The sequence below is a fragment of the Solenopsis invicta genome, chromosome 3 (assembly GCF_016802725.1).
Source record: "Solenopsis invicta isolate M01_SB chromosome 3, UNIL_Sinv_3.0, whole genome shotgun sequence".
NCBI lineage: Eukaryota > Metazoa > Arthropoda > Insecta > Hymenoptera > Formicidae > Solenopsis > Solenopsis invicta.
The window spans coordinates 17,392,015-17,409,624 of record NC_052666.1 but is presented as its reverse complement, the minus strand read 5'-3'; the positions used below and the strand labels follow the sequence as shown (position 1 = coordinate 17,409,624).

Sequence of the window (17,610 nt, the reverse complement as noted above, 5' to 3'; positions counted from 1 at the left end):
TCATGGAAAGATTTGTAACCAGTGATGTGAAAAGATATTAACACTACTATACAATTTCACACCGACGATGCATTCACGAATTCTGTACACAAAACTTTTATGTTTGACGTTTGAAATGATATGATAAAACACTTGTTCAAATATTTTATATGTTTGACGTTTTTAAATATTTGCAATAAATGCATACATAAATGAAGTCTTTATTCAGATCTACTTTCTGTTCGGGTAATTAAAATCGCATTTTAGATTTTTCCCAAATTTTTATTTTAATGTATATTATAGGAAACTAGAAACTATACTGGGAAAGTATATTAGTAGCATGTGTATACACACACATATTTCTCAATTTATTATTTTTTTTGCTTAAGTATTAATCTTGATTTATTGGAATTTTTTAAAATTTTGTTTTTATTATTGTATAATACGTCACTTATTGTTTGTTATATATAATACCAAGCTAAAGAAATTGTAACAATTTTTTCAAATAAGATTTTCATGTTAAAGAAATTTTTATAAAAAAATAAAGGAAAAGACTTTATTTTATACATCAAATGTATATTTCATCTTTCAATAGTACACAGTCATCACGAGCACACATAAATTAAAAAAGACATCCATAGCCAAAGCTCACGTCGGTAGAAAAAAATACATACTTATAATAATCCCAAATTACAAATTGCTCTCGATCTTCTTGATCTTATGCTGATGTTTCTTAAGTCAAGGTTTCTCGAATTAATGCAATCAAAAACAATTCCAGATGTTTTTCATTAATTTTTATCTTATATAATTTACAAATGCAGCGAAGCAATATCGATAAAAAAAATTATACAAGCATAAAGATACGTGTGCTTATTATAAACTGTACGCTTTCTTGGAAAGCTCATGTCCTCATAAAAAACTTGCGCTTTCATATCTTTTTTTTATTAATCTCATTACGACGATGAAGCCATATAATCTCCGAATGTGATAAAGAAATTCAACAATATTAATTATTTCTCGATATAAAAATCTCATTTCTTCTCTGCTGTATTAAACTTGTAATTTAAGCTATCATCGTCTGTTTATCCAATGATAAGATCCAATTTGTACGAATATATACATATAATCCAATCATAAAATTTCTGAGTGTTATATACATATTAAAGATTACGTATAAATTTATATCTTGTTATCAAATAATACGCTTAAATCCTTCTAAAGATGTGCGTCAAGAGATATGTAATTAATGAGACTTAATTACCAAATTATATTATACATATGATCCACATATTTAATCATTCACGTTTAAAATTATTTTCATAGTTTACTCATAAATGTTTGTGTTGAATAATCGTTGCAGTAACTATGAATTATGTAGGATTGTAGGAAGACAATAAAACTACGATTAAACAATTAAAAAAGGAAAATTTGACTAGTGTATAAAATTACTTTCAAATTTTATTTGTAAAGCATTTCTAATGCTTTTTCTGTATTATCATTATTATTAACAAACATTTAAGAATAAACGAAAAAGACAATTTAAACGTACACAGCATGTATACAAATACATAAGTTATCAATAGAGCATAATTATTATTTAATCACAACGCAGAAACGTTTAGCATAATAAAAATTAAGGAAAATAAACTTAACAGAAAATCGTATTGGAATCTTTTATCATATAGTAATTCATTCACCACTCTTGTATATACTTAGTAAATAATATATCAAAGTAAAAATAATATAAAAAACGTAAAAATACAAAAATTAAGACTATAAATATCAAGCATATTTACTGTATGTGTGCGTTACATTGCAGAACACAAGGTACCAGGATATGAATCTCACATTTTCTCTTAACAATGAAATGTATAAATCGCGTGTGATATATGTGCGTATATACGTATGAACACATACGTATAAATTGTATATATTTAAAGCATATCTCCTTTGTGTAAGTACAATACTATAAATATCGGTTTAACTTAAGAATGCGTATTAATTAATGTAAATATATCAGTACGAATATTTAGTCATTTAAACCCTTATCCGTCGAATATCAAATTTGTTCAGAGTCAAACCTTTGCAAACTATATTGAAAATACATAAAATACATTTGTAATAGAGCCAATAGATAAAACACATATTCTATGTTTGTCTTTGTTCTAAAACAGAATGAGTAAACTTTATATTTTTCTCTTAAATCAGTCTACCAATACTATTTTTAAGAAAAAAAATTTATGTAAAAAAAAGAAAAACTCAACATATTTATTAAGAAATAAATACATATTTAAAAGCAAAATTAATTAAATTATGAGTTCAAATAGACCCGATTTATCTATCTATCGTACGGCTGGCCACAGGCAAACCATCACTCAACATTAGTCTATATTTGCCTCAAATAAAAATGTGTATACATATACACATTAAAAATCAATTTAGATATATTTAAGGTGTACATATATACAAATCATGATATGCAATGGAATAAATAAATATATGCACGTGTATGCGCATGTCTTAAAAATAAAAAAAAAAAGGAAGAATCGAGTATTTTATATTACAGTACAAATTAATTATTACCTCGTAATAATTACCTGAAGGTATGTTCAGAAGTATAGATCACTTATTAATGTCATTATAGTTCTTTCTCAAAGAAAGAAAATGATCGTCATGAACGTTGTCATAAAAGTGCAAATTATTCTCCTAACTGCTCTGTGTTTCTCTCAGTCTATTATGTTAAAATCTCTAAGTACTATTATACCGTTGTATAACAATTAATGTCTCAGTGAATAGAAGTTTTAGATAACATTGTAAAAAGATTTATCCTTTAATTTTTAAAATTTCGCAAAAAATTTTTTTAACGAGAATAAAATTTAAATAAAATAATGATTAAAAAATATTTTTCACATGAAGTAAAATCTAGTGCTCTATCATGTCATGTTTCAGTGTAAAATAAAGACTTTACTCCCATCACAGGAAAGATCTTATATTAAACATCATTTCATTGAAATTATTGTGCCAAAAATATTTTCAAACATATTTTCTTGGGAGTATTTAAGATTTCGTTTAACTTTATGAGAGGATAAATCCATTCCAAACTTTATCGAGTACTTTAAACCGAGGTTTCCGAATTCAATCGCAAAAGAAACTTATTCGATTTGGGATGTGCCAATTGTTCGGTGAGATTAAAATGTGGCAATCTGTGCGCTGTACACAAGAGCGCCACTTCGCCCTGTCTCAACTGAAACTCACAACCGTTAGCAATCGGACGAGAGGGTAGCTCGCCTTCACAAACTAAAGCCCATTGATGCGATCGTTTTTGTCTCTCTTTCTCGTTCGACAACACGGGGCTCGCAGCGAAGAATGGTTCCAAGAAGGCGCGCGGCGCTGCGTCTTGGGCCAAACATCGGGCGAGACGATTTAAGATAGATTCTACGGAGTGACGCGGCTGTTGTCGAGTGATTCTCAAATACTTTTGTAGAGCTCTCGCCATAGAAGGGAATACCGCCTGCGCTGCTTCCATAGGGTCCATCGGTCCGGGATTTGGCGTGGACTCTACTTCGGAATGCAAACGTTTAATGTGTGCGAAAGCTTCCTCGGCGGCAGTGACGAGCCTCGCGCGGCGTTTCCGCACTCGTCGCTCGTAATCGTGCTCCTCGTAAAAGCGCTCGTTGTGACTCGAGTCCCGGCGACGCGCCTGTGCCGTTAAGACCGCCCGGTCTCCGCTACCGCCACGCGACTGCATACCGCCGGTCACACCACCATCGACCTCGTAGAACTTGAAACTTGACTGTTTCCTACCTGACTTCGAGACCGGCAGCCTTTCCAAGTATGGATTGTAAATTGGAAACTCTGTGTAATATCTCTCTAGAACCCATACAGCTGCTCTTTGTATTGATAACTGGCCGATCGCATAGGATCTCGATTCACCGTCTGGCGATCTAACAACCTGTAAACGAAAATATCAATAACATATATAATTTACAAAATATATGTTACGATCAGATGTCATTGAGCAGCGATGCAAAGAACACTTGCGCACCTTGAGATAAAACGTAGGCTGTAAATGACGAACTTCGATAAGGAGCACTGCGGTGTAGTGTATAAACAGGAGCGTATTGGCAAGGGTACCTGCATAATTTACTAAACTTTTGTACTCTGTTATTTCGCCATTGGCAACAGTCTTAGCACTCTCGGTGACCTAAAAAGTATCAGGCACTTTAATAATATATACATTTCCAAAGATAGTTGCAAGAGCTACAATTATTTTATTTTATTACCTGTACAACGTAAAAAAGCCAATAAGTACAAATGCACAGTGTGGTGAGCAGCAGCACTCCTGCCTTGAATAAAAATATGCGTGGCATGGTGGCAGTTCGCGGACGCAGGAACACTGCCCAGCTGCCAATAACCAGTAGCACTAATTTGAAGGCCAATCCTAGCAGTTCGCCCTTACACTCGGCGTTGCATGACAGCAGGTGTAATTTCTGCTGCATTGTCAGTACCGTTGTCGCAGTACCGTTGTCGAGTCGGGAAAGAATCCCAGTTTAGGCAGAATAACCATGGCTATAGGACTAAGGAAGGCGCTTATCCCAAGGATCATCGCCACGATCGGGCCAACGTAGCGATTGCAGCTGGAACCGAATGAGCCATCGTTCTCATTCGGCCAGTGGCTTACATCCTCGGTCGATTCCGATCTGTCTGAGGTGTTGCCAGTGACGGCTGTTGTGTTCTCTCCCCAATTCTCATCTTGTGGCAGTATCTGTACCTCAATCACCTCTTGACCTAGATTATCTACGCTGTCCCCACGGACGTTCACCGTCGTTTGGAACGGAGCCATTTCACTAGTGTCCAAATTCTGTCTTTCCTTCCTTTGACTTCGATTGCTTCTGTCACAGAGGATCGCAGATTAATTTAAAAAAAAAAGAGAGAGACTTTCAATAATAACAATTTCAGATTAACAGAATAATTCGCTAGTTTTAGTCGCACAATTGTTCAACACCCAGAAAAATGGTACAGAAAATCATTAAAACGCCGATTTTTCTAGGACGCGCGATCAGGCGAAACTCATCAGGCTGACATACCTAGCGGTGCGGTGAGAATGCTGCCTGTGATGCTGCTTCGAGCCGTGCGATCGATGATGCTTCTGGGAGCTCCTGCTGTGGTGGCTATGGCTATGCTCGCTAGCCCCGGACTTTACGCTCTCCGTCTCCATTCCACAACAAAGGCTACCGCCCGCTCGCTACCCCATAAGAGCATACCCTCCCTCGAGCGCGGACGAACAACGGGCACATGTATTATCGCGAGGCGTAGCACGATGCAAGACGTAGCCTCGTTCTCGTGCTCCCAAACGTTTACGTCCGCTCTGGTCTCGTCATGGTACGCTATCGCACGCTATCGCTGCGCGTCCACGGCATTCTCGGAGCGTCGCGGCATCGCGGTCACGTGCACCCTTGACATTCCGCTATTCGATGTCGAGGCGCGATCGGCAGGACTGGTCGGGACTGATGAGACCCGTTGCCGGTGTTGATTTGGGACCGGTACTAGACCGAAAAATCACGAGTACCGCGACTACTCGGCGTCACACGCATAAAAAACGGACGCCGACACGCCTAACGTTTTATTATTCCCACCCCCTCCGTTGCGGCTCCAAACGGCCGGGCTACCACATTCCGTGGTAATTGCCGCAATGGAAAACACTGCGGCTTCTCTAGGCCCTCTAGGGAAATTTTATGCTGAGAGCCATAGATATATCTACGCTTTTTTCCTATAACGCTTCGAAACTCCCGTACACTAGCGACGCACATCCATTTAGGCCAGAATGGGAACTACATGTCACATCCATTTGCGACTCGCCGTTAAAAACAGTGTGGATGTTAGCATGGACAACAACCCACATCCATTTCTCGTGAAATGGATGTGGGTTGTTGTCCATGCTAACATCCATTTTGCTGCTGACAAAAGCTGATGCGTATCCGCGTGTTGCACCCACAACAGGGCTTGAGAATTAATTACGTGTGTAGGTTCGCATAATTTTTTATTTATTATAGTCTGAATTATTTTGATTAACATTGATATTAAGGGGTAACACCATTAGTTTTTTATGCAACAAACTTAGCTGTTTGCTATTATAATGATGGCTATAACAATCTGATGAAAATTTTACAAGTCTGAAATTATTATTGCCAAAAATTGGATGCGCAGCGCGTCGTACTTGCCGAGCGCAGTCTCACCCAAGAAGCAAAAGAGACCAGAATATCATTATTAACAACAAGAAAAGAATATAATGAGGCTGCTGAACTCGTGGAAAGACAGTTTTATGGGGCAGACATCACAGATTAAAGATAAATTAAAAATTTTTAACTTTATATACAAAAAATCAGTTACCAAAACTTTAAATGCGTTTTTCTTAAAACACAGTTTTTCAAATTTGCGCGCGTCACTCTTACAATTTTTATCCGATTGACTTAAAATTTTAACACAATCTTTTTGTAACTATTCTACAGGGAAGTACGTAGGCTTTTTGCGAAATGCTGAAAACTCTTTTTGTAATCAGCATTTTTAAAACAAATTTTAGGGTGAAAAATGCATTTTTTTAATAAATAACTGCCATTTTGATAAAAATTAATATTTTTAAAAATCCCTACGTACTTCCTTAGTTTTGAATATGTAGATAATGTAAATTTTTCTTGTTTGGTTTCAACATAAACCATGTCGCAGAAAATTTGCACGCAAAATTCATCTTTAAGAAAAGACGATTTCGTAAATGGGCCAGTACGCCGCCATTTTGTGCATGAAAAAAAATTAAAAAAATATTTTTTTACTTGTCAATATATGTACAATAAAGCCCTCTAAGCTTTTTTTATATAAAGTTATTCATTTACCGATAATAAATTTATAAGTAAAATTGATCAATCACGGTTGACACTTAACCAGCAGTTAATTAGCGTTGGTGCAAATGGCATTAAGGGCCACTTTCACCGACGCCGATTAACTTAATCGCTGCTTAGTCTATCAGAATTGACCAATTGCATTTGTCGTTTTTACTTAACGACAAATACGATTTGTTTTGAATTATCGATTATTCAACAATTACATTTGTATCACATTTTTATTTTATTTTTATTATATATAAATAGATATTAAAAAGATAAAATATTAGATATGTTTCCCTCTTTTTACATATATTTTTTATTATATATAAAGCAAAAAAGATGTAAAAAAAGGAGACTTGATAAGCACCACGCCGATGTTTTTTTTATAACCGATTATTAGTTGGCGAGAAACAGTTTTGTCTCTCGCGCGGTCAACTTCACGCGTCATGACTTCCGTTTCATGAGTGCGTGCCGCGCGTGTGCCTCAAGCAACTTCCTTTCTGTTTCTTTCTACAGCGTGCTGCAGTCGTCAAAATGCAGAAGGCAAGTTTCACATCGTTTTCGCGATTTTGATTACGTTGATACAAACGGGAATGAGCATTAAACGAATTGTTGTTTTTCTTTTGCAGAAACAAAAGGAACCGATCCACTCCGTGCAGGTCTTCGGACGCAAGGTAAATTAGAAAGCATTTAGAGGTTAGGTCCGCGCGTGGCTGACGCACGGTGTGTCTAATGCGCATTTTCTCTTTGCAGAAAAGCGCGACCGCGGTCGCCTACTGTAAACGTGGTCGTGGAAATCTCCGCGTCAACGGCCGGCCACTAGAACTGGTTGAACCCCGTGTACTGCAGTACAAATTGCAGGAGCCCATTCTGCTGCTAGGCAAGGTGAGTAATGCAAAGCAAACGAATGGTGATTCTTGAAATCGATCGGAATGGACGATGCAATGCAAATTGCCATACGTATTTGTCTATCCGTAGCTCATATTGTGATGTCTATTTATTCCGAACATGATGATTCATGATTAACAGTAGATACTGAAAACAATTTTTTCTTAGAGTTCTCATGAACACAAGTGAGATACAGTTTTTCAAATATTTCCATTATTATGTTTTAGGAAAAGTTTTCTGGAGTTGACATAAGAGTGAGAGTGAGTGGTGGTGGTCATGTAGCACAAATCTATGCTATTCGACAGGCTATTTCCAAAGCTCTCGTTGCTTATTATCAAAAGTGTAAGTATAAATTATTAATGGATGTGACTGTTGTTTTATTAGATAATTTGTAATAATACAATTATTACTTTAGATGTTGACGAAGCCAGCAAAAAGGAAGTAAAGGACATTCTTATCCAATACGATCGTACTCTCCTAGTTGCCGATCCAAGGAGATGCGAGCCAAAGAAGTTTGGTGGTCCAGGTGCCAGAGCACGATACCAGAAATCTTATCGTTAATATCCACAAGATTTACATTTTATTCATTATTGAATAAAAAAAACATTTAAAATTTATGTATTGTCCTCTCTGTTCATTTCTTAATAATTAATATTGGATATATTTCTTTTTCTTTTTACATTTACCTTTTGTTGTGTATACATAGGACTTTTCTAATAGCTAAAAAACTTTTTTTTTCAAAGTTTCAGAAATTAATGGAACATTAAAAATTTACTTTTACAATTGATAGTTATCCATGTAAAAATGCATTTCTATTTGGTTACTAAAACCATTGTTAAAATTGAATTAAAAGTCGGAGAAAAAAAATAACAAGAAAAATCAAATATACTTAATTTATAATATTGAGTAATCTTTATAATCGCTAGGAATTTCTTCGGAATTTGGCGCAGTTGTAATCAATAATCATAATCGAATAATCATGTTATATAATAATTAAAATATTTAAAAATCAACTACATATAATCAATATATGAGGTAAGCTGATTGAAATTTTTTTATAAACTTTTATCTATCTATACAGATAAAGGAGTATACATATATGTTTTGATTAGTCCTCAATATTGAAACGATTGCAATAATAACATTAAAATAACTTAAATTTACACATCTTGAAATAATTATAATAACAGATTGACGCAAAGTTTATAAAAGCACACAAAAAAATACAATATAGTTAAATCTTTGCTTTAATCTTTATCATTAATCCACAGAACTTGTATATTATTCATATTATTGAATACAAAATATATATTAAAAATCTATATATCTTATCCTTTACTCATTTTCTATATAAATCAATAGTAAATATATTTTTTGGTATTTTCCTTTTCTTTTAAATATTTTTTTGTTAACTAGATAAATATTAGTTTTTCCAAAATTTTCAAATGAATACATGAAATTATCTTTACAAATCTATAAGACATTAATAATTTTTTGTCTTATATTTTAGGTAAGATTTAATTTTACACGCACAAATACAACTTTTCCAGAGCAAAATTGCAGTTGTGCATAATGCGATTAATCAATCAATAAATTTAAAAATTTGTCTACTTTTAAAACTGGTGATAATTATTTTTTTCTAATTTGTCGCGCGTTTCTTTCTGCACTTAAAAGTTTGTGTGTATTCAGCTTAGAGAGAGAGAAACAAGATAAGACTTGAACAAAATTTTACCGATAAGGTTTAACAAAACGTGATTTATAGATAAGATTAATTTCGTAAAAATTTTCGATAAAATTATTTTATTTTTGTATATGACGCGATTTTCCGCTTGTCCTACATTAGTAGCGTCATATTGTGCAAGCCAGCTAAGTAAGGTGAACTGTCAGAGCGTGTGAAACTATCATCGTTTATGATAAATTTTTCTAAACGACAGTAAAACCTATTTCAAAATGAAGACACGTTTTAACACTTATGATCTTGTATGTTCAGTAACTGAGCTACAAAGGTAAGAGAAAAAGATAAAGAGAACAGATAACATATTAAGGTTATGATCAAAATGTTCTCAAAATATATAATCCATTTCCAAAACAAAAAATATAACAATAATTTTATTTCAATAATACATATATTTAAGTCAGTTGCAATTGGTTCTAATTGTTAAACAGTTTTTATTATTAATATATTAATATAAATTAAACAATATTGTAAATGTAACAGAGGTTAATACACAAGTTTCCCAAAAAGTTATACATATATCATATCTGTTTAAAAACTTTCAGGCTTATTGGCATGCGTGTCAATCAAATATATGACATAGACAATCGTACATATCTTATACGTCTTCAACGTAGTGAGGAAAAATGTGTACTTCTGTTAGAATCTGGTAATAGGATTCACACTACAAGTTTTGAATGGCCAAAGAATGTTGCTCCCTCAAGTTTTTCCATGAAGGTATCTGCTAAATAATAAATTATAAACTAATTCTATTATTACTAGTAACAATAATTATATATAATATATACCTTGGAATCTGTACAATTTCACAGATGCGCAAACATCTTAAGAACAAGAGATTAGAGAGTCTAATGCAAGTTGGTACAGATCGAATAATAAAGTTGCAATTTGGAAGTGGTGAAGCTGCTTACCATATCATTTTAGAGGTGTATGATCGTGGTAATATAATCCTCACTGATCATGAAATGGTAATTTTATATGTATTAAGGCCTCATACAGAAGGAGATAAGATTAGGTAAATGTACGAAATGTATCTACAACATGGAACACATGTCATATAAAGTGCTGATAAAATCATACAATATTTAGATTTGCAGTGAAAGAGAAATATCCATTGGACAGAGCTCATTCCACAACTATGCCACCTATAGATGTTATCCATGAACATATTCAGAAAGCTAAGGAGGGAGAGAGTCTTAAAAAAGTGTTAAATCCACTGTTAGAATTTGGTTCAGCAGTGATCGATCATGTTTTACTCAAAGCTGGATTTAATTTTGGTTGCAAAATTGGAAAAGATTTTAATATCGCTGAAGATATGCCAAAATTAATTCTAGCGCTCGAGGATGCAAATAACATGATGGATCTTGCAAAAAAAACTGTCTCAAAAGGATATATTCTACAGAAAAAAGAATCAAAACTGACTCAAGATGGCAAGGAAGATTTTATATTTGCTAACATCGAATTCCATCCTTTCTTGTTTGACCAATATAATAATCAGCCATACAAAGAATTTGATTCTTTTGATGCTGCAGTGGATGAATATTATTCTACAATGGAGGGACAGAAAATTGATTTGAAGGCTTTGCAGCAAGAAAGGGAGGCTTTACAAAAACTGGAGAGAGTGAGAAAAGATCACAGTCAGAGATTGATTACATTAGAAAAGACACAGGAATTAGATAAACAAAAAGCAGAATTGATTTCAAGAAATCAGGCTTTAGTAGATAACGCTATACTAGCCATACAAAGCGCCTTGGCAAATCAGATGTCTTGGCCAGACATTCAAGTTTTGTTAAAGGAAGCCCAAGCTAGAGGTGATCCTGTCGCTTCTGCTATAAAACAATTAAAATTAGAAACAAATCATATTGCTTTACTGTTGCACGATCCTTACGAAGACAGCGACGAGGAATCCGAGCTGAAACCGATGATTATTGATATAGATTTAGCCCATACAGCATTCAGTAATGCCAAGAAGTATTACAGTCAGAAAAAGTCAGCCGCAAAGAAGCAGCAAAAAACGATAGAATCCCATGGAAAAGCTTTGAAATCGGCGGAAAAAAAGACAAAGCAAACATTGAAAGAAGTGCAAACCATACATACCATTAATAAATTAAGGAAGATGTATTGGTTTGAAAAATTCTATTGGTTTATCACATCCGAAAATTATCTAGGTATATTTCTTTTTTAATAATTTGTTTTGAAAGTTTATCAGTTTTTTATTTCATTAATTTTAACATATGTATATGTATATATATAGTGATAGGAGGAAGAGATCAACAGCAGAACGAGTTGATAGTAAAAAGATATCTAAAGGCAGGAGATTTATATGTTCATGCAGATTTAACGGGTGCTAGTTCTGTTGTAATAAAAAATCCTAGTGGTAATCCTGTACCACCAAAATCATTAGCAGAGGCAGGTACAATGGCTGTTGCTTACAGGTACATAGTTAATCGATCTTCATTATTGTATATCAAACCTATAACAGTAGAATTATCAAATTATATATATATGCTATTTCATAGTATTATTATTCATATATTATTGTAATTATATGTAATTATGGTTAATATATTGCTCATAGTATAGCATGGGATTCAAAAGTAATAGCTAGTGCATGGTGGGTGCATCATGATCAAGTATCCAAAAGTGCACCTACTGGAGAATATCTTACTACTGGATCCTTCATGATACGTGGAAAAAAAAATTATCTGACGCAAAGTCAACTAATTATGGGATTGGGTCTCATGTTCCGCTTAGAGGATAGTTCTATAGAACGACATAAGAATGAGAGGAGAGTAAAAGCAGTAGATGAGGAAAGCGAAAAAGCAGATTCGATAATCGAAGATGATAAGGAAATAGAATTAGAAGGCGACTCGGATGAAGGTAAATGATACAGTAAATCATCTAATATTTAATTAAATTATTCTTTAATAATTATCTTTTCAAAAATTTGTAACTTTAAATCTTAGATGAAAATCTAGAGAACAAAGATATGTTAAATCCAATTCAAGAGGAGGATCTGGAAAAATCTGAATTCCATGCAGTAGAAAATAATGCTAAGAAAGATACATATGAAGAACATGATGAAGAAGACGCGAAATATCAATTTCCCGATACACAAATTAAAATTGATCTTTCAGGCCCGAAGTAAGTTAATATAAAATTTTTTATTTAATTAAAATTGAATGATACATATGATGTAATTTTGTATCAAACAGGGTAAAACTACATGTTGATAATAATCAGCCCTTAATACAATCCCAAAAGGACACGAAAGAAAATGTAATCTACTTAGGAGATGATAAACCTGTTATAATAAATACATTAAATATAGAGAAACATACAAAAGTAAAACAAAAAATACATCCAAAAGAATCATCGGAAAACATTGAAAAGAATGATAAGAATGAAAGTGATAACAAAAAAGGAGAGCAACCAGCATTAAAACGAGGACAAAAAGGAAAATTAAAGAAAATGAAAGAAAAGTACAAAGATCAAGATGAGGAAGATAGAAGACTCTCGATGCTCGTCTTGCAGGTTCTATCTTTTTTCACATTTTTTATTTTCTATAGAATATATGTTATCTAAATTTGTATTTCATTTAACATTTATATTTTTTCCAATCATCCAGTCGGCAGGTGCAGCTAAGGAAGATAAAAGAAAAAATAGAGCTAAAGATCCGTCAGGTCCGAAACAACAAGGAAAGAAAAAAACAAATCCAAAACCAAACATTCCACTACAGTCCACACACACAATAATGGATAATATTGATGATGAAGACACGGGTCCAATTCCTGAAGTTGATATGCTTGATCAATTAACAGGAAAACCTTTGTCAGAAGATGAATTATTGTTTGCTGTCCCTGTGGTGGCACCTTACAATACATTACAAAATTATAAGTAAGTAGTTAAATAAAAACGTTTAATAAATTTTCATTTACAATAAATTTCAATATTTTAGGTTTAAAGTGAAATTAACACCTGGCATTGGAAAGAGAGGCAAAGCTGCCAAAACAGCTGTAGCTGTATTTCTCAGAGATAAGGAAATTTCTTCACGTGAAAAAGATCTATTAAAAGCAATTAAAGATGAGACAATAGCTAGGAATATACCTGGGAAAGTGAAAATAAGTGCCCCTCAGATTCAAAAGCTGAAAAAATAATTGCCTGAAAAATGTTGATTTTGATTCAAATAATTGGTAACATTTTATTTATCAGTAACGCTGAAACCTACTTGTGAAGGAATTTTGTATTTTCTTTCAGTTGCACAATATTTAATGAATATTAATTGACATAAACATATTTTTTAAAACAAAAGTCTATTATTTACAATTAATAATTATCATAAATATTCACATCCAAATACTCAAAATTTGGATATAGTAAATACATATGTATAGTATGTAAATATGTAAAATTTTTTAAATCTTATAATACTTTAATTCATTTTGAATCTTCATTATCTGAAAACTTGAACAGAAAAATGTCTGATATATTTTACAACCCCAATAAACTGAATTGACTCCCGAAACGCTTATTTCGTGAATTACGTTATAATTTACGAAATTAAAGATCTTGTTATACAAAATAGATCATATTACGATACTTTAAGTGTCCTACTTTGTATTTCAATACATATAAAAATAAACGATGTTCATGTGTGCATTCAACATTTTATTTTATTCAAAAAGCATAAAGTTTTTATACGTAACAGTACCAAAAATATATAAATTTTTATAACTACTTATCATAATAATCGTATATTTCAATTTTATTTTTGGAAACTATTCACATATATACAAAAATCTGACATTATGAGATACTCATTAGCACTATTATGATCAAAACATGTAAATAACGTGTTAGTAATTATTGTTATGCATCAGAAACCATATGTATAAAAGTGAATAATGTTTAAATGCAAGTTACGTAATTACATTTCTATAGTACAAATACTACATATAATTGTACTTAGTTATCATTCAGCGGACTCAACAGTTGAGTGAGCGCTTGTTGTTATTGATGTATTCTTTTTAGATCTAAAGATCTGGATGATCTAGAGAAATACCTCAACATGTTGAGTCTGCTACCTCTAATCAAATATGTCTTCATCTGATAAACTGTTATTCTTAGTTATTATTTTATTGGATTGTACCCTACTCGTGGTAGTTACCTTGCTTTTAGTAGCAATCGCAGCTGGTCTTGACTTTGTTCCTTTTGATATGATCTAAAGATGTTAATACATTAAACACTTTTATATTTGTATATTATTTAGATATTAATCAAATTCATATTTATACGAATTGAAGAAAAATACAAGTTAAATATCTAAATTTTATTACCTCAGTTTCAGAAGTGGTTTCTGAATCATCCAAAGACTTGATTTTTCGTTTTGCTTTACTTATGGCTGGCTTTCTTTGTCGCGTTTTATTTGAACGTTTTGGTAACGGCTAAAATGGTAGAAATATTTTAATAATTGAAATAAATTGCACTAAATTTAACTCGAAACAATATTACTCTATAATTACCTCTATATCAGAATCATCTTCAGTATCATCTTTGACTGACTTAATTGAAGCTATTTTTCTATGTGATGGAACTGTATTCTTCGCTATTGTACTTACTTTTTCAGTAGAGTCCGTTTTTTTCGCTTTTTTAAGAATTTGAATATCATATTCACCATCAGAATCCATTTCGTCTAATGCTTTCTCGATATCTTTCAAATTACAACGCTTTTTGTCAATTACAACACCTATAGTACTTTTTCTTGAATTTTTCATAGAATTTGGAGTATCAATATCTTTCTTACGAGGACTCTTTCTTATTCCATTTATATTCTTCATTTCTTGTGGTTTCTTTATTTTTTTCTGAGTATATTTAGGAGTGGCTTTATCGGTTGAAATGCTAATGTTATTTAATTTTAATTTTCCATCTGGTTTATGATTCAATTTCTTTAAACCAGTTATTAAAATTTCTTTCAATTTGTCATAAGATGGTATTTCGTTAAATTTCATACTGGCAACTAAAGTCATGAATTTGTGTACAGCCTGTGGAGTAGACCCATGAAAACACTTGTCCAGGAAAGTATCTATATTACTGAAAGCCTTTTCTTTCTCTTTCTGAACGCTAGCTGGTTGAAGCAACTTTTCCCATGGCAGCGAGCCGCATAACCACATAATCATATTATAACTCAATATTTCAATATCACCACGACATGTTGGTACTAAAAAAAAAAACATTTAAAATATGAAAATTACTTTTTATATTTACATTTAAACAAAATTGATAAATTGCATTAAGTATTAGAATTATTAATTTGTTTTAAAATTTCCAATTTTTACCTCCCATATGAGCGTCTCTACTCGTGTATTGTAAAGTGCCGTTATGTGCCTTCTTAGGATCAGCTTTTAATTCAGTGCTCGATGTACAACGAGAAGCTAAACCAAAATCGACTAAATAGATTTGATCATTTGACTTCCAATCCAATAACAAATTTTCTCCTTTGATATCAGCATGTACATAGTTTTTGTGATGAATATATTCTAATATATCTATCTATAAATTATAAAAATAAATTATCTATTAAAGCAGATATTTATTACAAATATTATAATTTCTTTTTATAAATATCTTACTATTTGCAAAGCTAACTTGTACACAATATGTTCTGGAAATTGTCGATCGTTTTCCTCAAATATTTTCCATAAATTTTTTCCATATCGATCTATTACTAAAAATCGATATTTTGTAGATTTATATTCATGACTACCAGAAGCAACATATCTAGGCACTCCAAGTGTAGCAAGTTTCTTTTTTAACTTCCATGTAGCAACTAAAAAGATGCAGAGATATTAAGAAGGTAATAGAATGTATTAAAAATAAATTTTATTTTAAACTTACTTTCATCTGGTTTACAGTTCCTCATGTAAAAATGCATTTCTACAAATAATGGGCCATTTCCATGTGGTTCCTAAACAAATTTCAAAGAATTAAAATAAAAGTTGGCAAAAAATAGCAGAAATAAGAAAATATAATGCTTACAATTTTTATGACATTAGGGAAATCTTTGTAATCTTTGGGAACTTTTCCAGAATATGGTGCAGCTGTAAAAGAAATACAATACTGCTAAACAATTATGTAAAATAAAGGAAAGAAATTTTTATGTATTTTTTACACCCAATCGACAATAAATATAACAAGCCTTCAACATTCTGCTTTACATTGAGAGCTGTGACGTTAATTTGTTTCAAGCTCTAAGTTTTACAATTAAGACCTGGCCAAGTTGCTTAGAGCAATAGCAGCACTTGAAATTCTTTTTACAAAAAAAGAAATATGGTTTAAAGCGTAGAACTAAAACACAAGGCTTACTGCGCCCATTGTACACCAAATTTGATGTGACTACGTAGAGAAAATTCTTTTTTACTTAACCACTATGTTACGTTTCCAAATACTTTGCTCTTTACAACATAGGTATGACGATCTATATTGATAACACCCTTATACAAAGATGTTAGCACACTTTTCTGTCATTTTATCTACTTTATGTCTAATAAACGATATAAATAGGAGGACCAAAAAGCGCATTAACATTTTTATAACATTTTTCTGAATATGTAGACGTAATGTAACGTAATAGCAATATAATAGAATTTCTTTCGCATACCGGAATAAACCTCCCCGAAACCACCGACGCCGATTGACTCGCCGAGGATCCACTCGCCCTTCGACAGGTCCCTGAGAATCTCTCCGGCCCGTATCGGTTCGGGCATTTGATAACCTCCTTTCTTCTTCGGTGCTCTTTTCGCCGGTTTCGCTGCCATCACGTCAAACTAGATTCTATAAAGAAATCAAGATTTCCAGTGAACTTGACGCGTTAGATAATAAAATTCGAAACAGAAGCAGTCGTACGTCGTACGTGACGCGAGCGTGAGATACGATTATAACACAATTATAACATTACGCGCCAACACCAATGCTCCGGAATAATACCGCCAACGGCGCCAACCATTCTGTTACAAACCAACGAACATGTGATAACAGGCATGGCAACCGCCTAAAGGGCCTCGCACATGAAATGCATAACAGAGCATAAGCGTAACATAAGGCCTCTGGACCAATGGGAATCTTATGTAAATC

At 32.7% G+C, this 17,610-nt stretch overlaps 4 protein-coding genes across 6 annotated transcripts; 2 read left to right on the top strand and 2 right to left on the bottom strand.

Annotated features, from left to right (window-relative positions):
* Positions 1-534: 534 nt before the first annotated feature.
* On the bottom strand, positions 535-5,675 carry LOC105202782 (vang-like protein 1). Its single transcript, XM_011171457.3, is given in 5 exon segments — positions 535-3,931; positions 4,025-4,183; positions 4,263-4,510; positions 4,513-4,871; positions 5,067-5,675. Coding segments are annotated over 5 exon segments (1,734 nt in total). The 5' UTR covers positions 5,198-5,675; the 3' UTR covers positions 535-3,094.
* Positions 5,676-7,294: 1,619 nt separating this feature from the next.
* On the top strand, positions 7,295-8,362 carry LOC105202781 (40S ribosomal protein S16). The gene is made up of 5 exons (XM_011171456.3): positions 7,295-7,400; positions 7,487-7,531; positions 7,611-7,742; positions 7,973-8,087; positions 8,161-8,362. Exons 1-5 carry the CDS (start codon positions 7,392-7,394, stop codon positions 8,304-8,306), a joined length of 447 nt encoding a protein of 148 aa, XP_011169758.1. The 5' UTR covers positions 7,295-7,391; the 3' UTR covers positions 8,307-8,362.
* Positions 8,363-9,695: 1,333 nt separating this feature from the next.
* LOC105202779 (nuclear export mediator factor NEMF homolog) lies at positions 9,696-14,139 on the top strand. Its single transcript, XM_011171451.3, has 10 exons — positions 9,696-9,751; positions 10,026-10,197; positions 10,293-10,495; positions 10,570-11,648; positions 11,735-11,915; positions 12,059-12,360; positions 12,447-12,624; positions 12,696-13,014; positions 13,109-13,377; positions 13,439-14,139. Exons 1-10 carry the CDS (start codon positions 9,696-9,698, stop codon positions 13,635-13,637), a joined length of 2,958 nt encoding a protein of 985 aa, XP_011169753.1. The 3' UTR covers positions 13,638-14,139.
* LOC105202780 (serine/threonine-protein kinase VRK1) lies at positions 11,820-17,515 on the bottom strand. Of its 3 annotated transcripts, none has more exons than XM_011171455.3 (9): positions 17,138-17,495; positions 16,516-16,577; positions 16,375-16,444; positions 16,110-16,306; positions 15,816-16,029; positions 15,003-15,697; positions 14,817-14,924; positions 14,648-14,701; positions 11,820-11,953 (listed from the first exon to the last, which is right to left on the bottom strand). In XM_011171455.3, exons 1-9 carry the CDS (start codon positions 17,292-17,294, stop codon positions 11,948-11,950), a joined length of 1,563 nt encoding a protein of 520 aa, XP_011169757.1. In that variant the 5' UTR covers positions 17,295-17,495; the 3' UTR covers positions 11,820-11,947. The 3 variants fall into 3 exon arrangements, with proteins under 3 accessions (XP_011169757.1, XP_011169755.1, XP_011169756.1); XM_011171453.3 differs by lacking the exon at positions 11,820-11,953 and having other exon boundaries at positions 14,202-14,701; positions 17,138-17,310; positions 17,383-17,515; XM_011171454.3 differs by lacking the exon at positions 11,820-11,953 and having other exon boundaries at positions 14,202-14,701; positions 17,138-17,310; positions 17,435-17,492.
* Positions 17,516-17,610: the final 95 nt, after the last annotated feature.